The 2,487-nt window shown below is 48.5% G+C and overlaps 1 protein-coding gene across 1 annotated transcript in view; it reads right to left on the reverse strand.

Moving 5' to 3' along the window:
- Window positions 1-2,487, reverse strand: part of KIAA0319 (KIAA0319 ortholog) — a 66,494-nt gene that overhangs the window by 57,793 nt on the left and 6,214 nt on the right. The window contains exon 2 of the mRNA XM_011998203.1: window positions 446-1,191. Coding sequence (XP_011853593.1) covers window positions 446-1,191 — 746 coding nt within the window. The remainder of the gene's footprint in view (window positions 1-445; window positions 1,192-2,487) is intronic.

The following is a 2,487-nucleotide window of genomic DNA, read 5'->3' on the forward strand; positions in this document are numbered from 1 at the left end:
TCCCAGCTACTCCGGCAGCTGAGGCAGAAGAATGGTGTGAACCCGGAAGGTGGAGCTTGCAGTGAGCTGAGATCACACCACTGCACTCCAGCCTGGGCTACAGAGTGAGACTCTGTCTCAAAAAAACAAAAAAAAAATCGCTAGAGGCATTTCTAGGGAGAAGGGCTTAAGTCTTCACGAGCTGGCTGACTCGTGAAGGCAGAACTATTTATTCTTTTTAACAGCCTGGCCATGGAGGCATAGCAAAGGAACGAGATGTTCTGCTTCCTAGAAATCTCTGAGAGACAGTCATCTTTCCCGCCACCACCTGAGACAGGTGCCCTTAGGAGGAACCTCCTTAGGCTCACACAGCCTGAATGAGTCCCTGGCTCCTGAAATTCAGCCCCACCTGCGTTCTGCCCCACTCAGCCTGTCCCACCCCCAATCACATCCTGAACACACCCACCTCTTTTCCAGAGCTGTTGCTGGATTGTTCCTGGAGCTGAGAAGCCTTTTCTTTCTCCAACAGCTCTCCTGAAGATAGGGTAGTCGGCAAGGGAAGCAACACACTTCTCTCAGGGAGTTTTGGGGCAGGGGTTGAAGCTGACTCATTCAGGTAATGGAGCTCAGGGTCCTGCTGTGTCTCCACTGGCACCTCAGGGCTGTCTCCAACAGAGGAGTTGAAGCCCCCCTCGCTGCCTGGCAGTAGGCCCCAGTCCATGTACTCGGCACTCCCTCTGGGCTCCTGCTTGCCATTGGGTTGCAAGAGGTCCTTCTCCAGCTCCCGGTAGTCATCTGAGTACTCAGACATCTCCCCTAGTCCCCAATCTTTGCCTAGAAAGGGTAAGTCCTTTCTGATATCCTCAGGTGAGTCCCCCCAGATCCCCGAGGGGGAGCCCCTGTTCAGCATCATGTCCCCATAGTCCAGCAGCTGTGCAGGCCTCTGAACAGGCCTGAGCACAAAAGTGAGATAAGACCTGATGGGGCCCATCTTCTTGGGCTCACAGTTCTCTTTGTGGGGGCAGCTCACCAGGTAGCAGTGGCCCTCGAACCACCAGGCCAGGTCACAGCTGGACAGGTCACAGCAAGCGGCTGTGCAGTCTACGACAGGGAAGGTGTGAGACACCCGCATGATTCTGGTGGTTTCCAAGTTAGGTGAAATGACTGCATTGGAATATGTCCTCCCCTCGCTGCACTGCTTACAGGCACAACCTGTAAACAAAGTAGTTTCTAATGAAGGAGAAAGGCATATACAGGGAAGCACCTCCAGCTTAAGAAACCAGGAAAAGGGAGTCTTCTCAATCCCTGGCCAGTCTGGCAAGCAAATAAACAATCGGCATTTTCCACAGAAAGATCACAGCAATCCATCAAACCATCCATCCATACATTCATTCTCCTACCTTCCCACCCACTCATTCATCTTCCATCCACTTATCCTTCCATTCATCCACCCATCCTTTCCGCCTTTCTACCCATCTGTCTATCCATCCTTTCACCCACACACCCATCCATCTACCCTTCTACTTTTCCATCCATCTATCCATGCATCCATCCTCCCATCCATCCATCCATCTTTCCATTCTTCTACCTTTCCACTCACCCATCCATCACTCCATCCCTCCACCCATCCACCCACTCATCCATCCAGATTCTTACACCTATCCATGCACTCTTCCATCCATTTGTTCTTTTTTCATATAGTTTCACTCCACTTACTTAACAGAAATAGTCTTCTACATTATATTTATATTATTTATAATATTTTGCTCCTGATATAAAATTCAGTTATACATGTTTACTTTACAAAATAGCATCATGTCTTTGTTTTACTGTTAATTGATTTTAAGTCTCACAGGCTATCTTGATGCTGGATAAATGGACAGGGAAGCAAACTGTCACAAGGAGGCAAGGAGACCTTTGTAAGGCAGGAGCCTTCAACTCAAAGCTTAGGGCAGCTTTCAGTGTGGCTGGAGGTGGTGGATTCCTTGGCACACCTCTGGGGTGCACCGTTCCTTTGTTCTGCAAAAGATCACCTGAATGGGGGCTGTTTCGATATACATACATTAAAAGCAAAGATCTTAATGCCAAATAAAGTTTGAGAAGGCAAGGCTCCCAACAACTAAATCATTCTTCATTTGGTCCAAGTTGCCAGAATTACTTCAGAATCTATTAGACACACTCTAGAAAGCTCTTCAAGAACGATCAGACTGGAGACCAGGGAACCTGTCGCCCATGTTTGTGTGCTCTATAAATCCTAGCCCAATCTGTGGGTATACTAGTTACTTGATGATTGTTAACAAATTAATGAAATCACTGTTGAGCCTTTACAAAGGTAAAAAAGATAGAGAAGGCTGAGTGTGAAGGCTGAGTGTGATGGTTCACACCTGTAATCCCAGCACTTTGGGAGGCCAATGTGGGAGGATTGCTTAAGCCCAGGAGGTTGAGGTTGTAGTGAGCCATGATGGCACCACTGCACTCCAGCCCGGGTGACAGAGCAAGACCCTATCT

Source organism: Mandrillus leucophaeus, unplaced genomic scaffold, assembly GCF_000951045.1.
Source record: "Mandrillus leucophaeus isolate KB7577 unplaced genomic scaffold, Mleu.le_1.0 Scaffold56, whole genome shotgun sequence".
NCBI classification, from domain to species: domain Eukaryota; kingdom Metazoa; phylum Chordata; class Mammalia; order Primates; family Cercopithecidae; genus Mandrillus; species Mandrillus leucophaeus.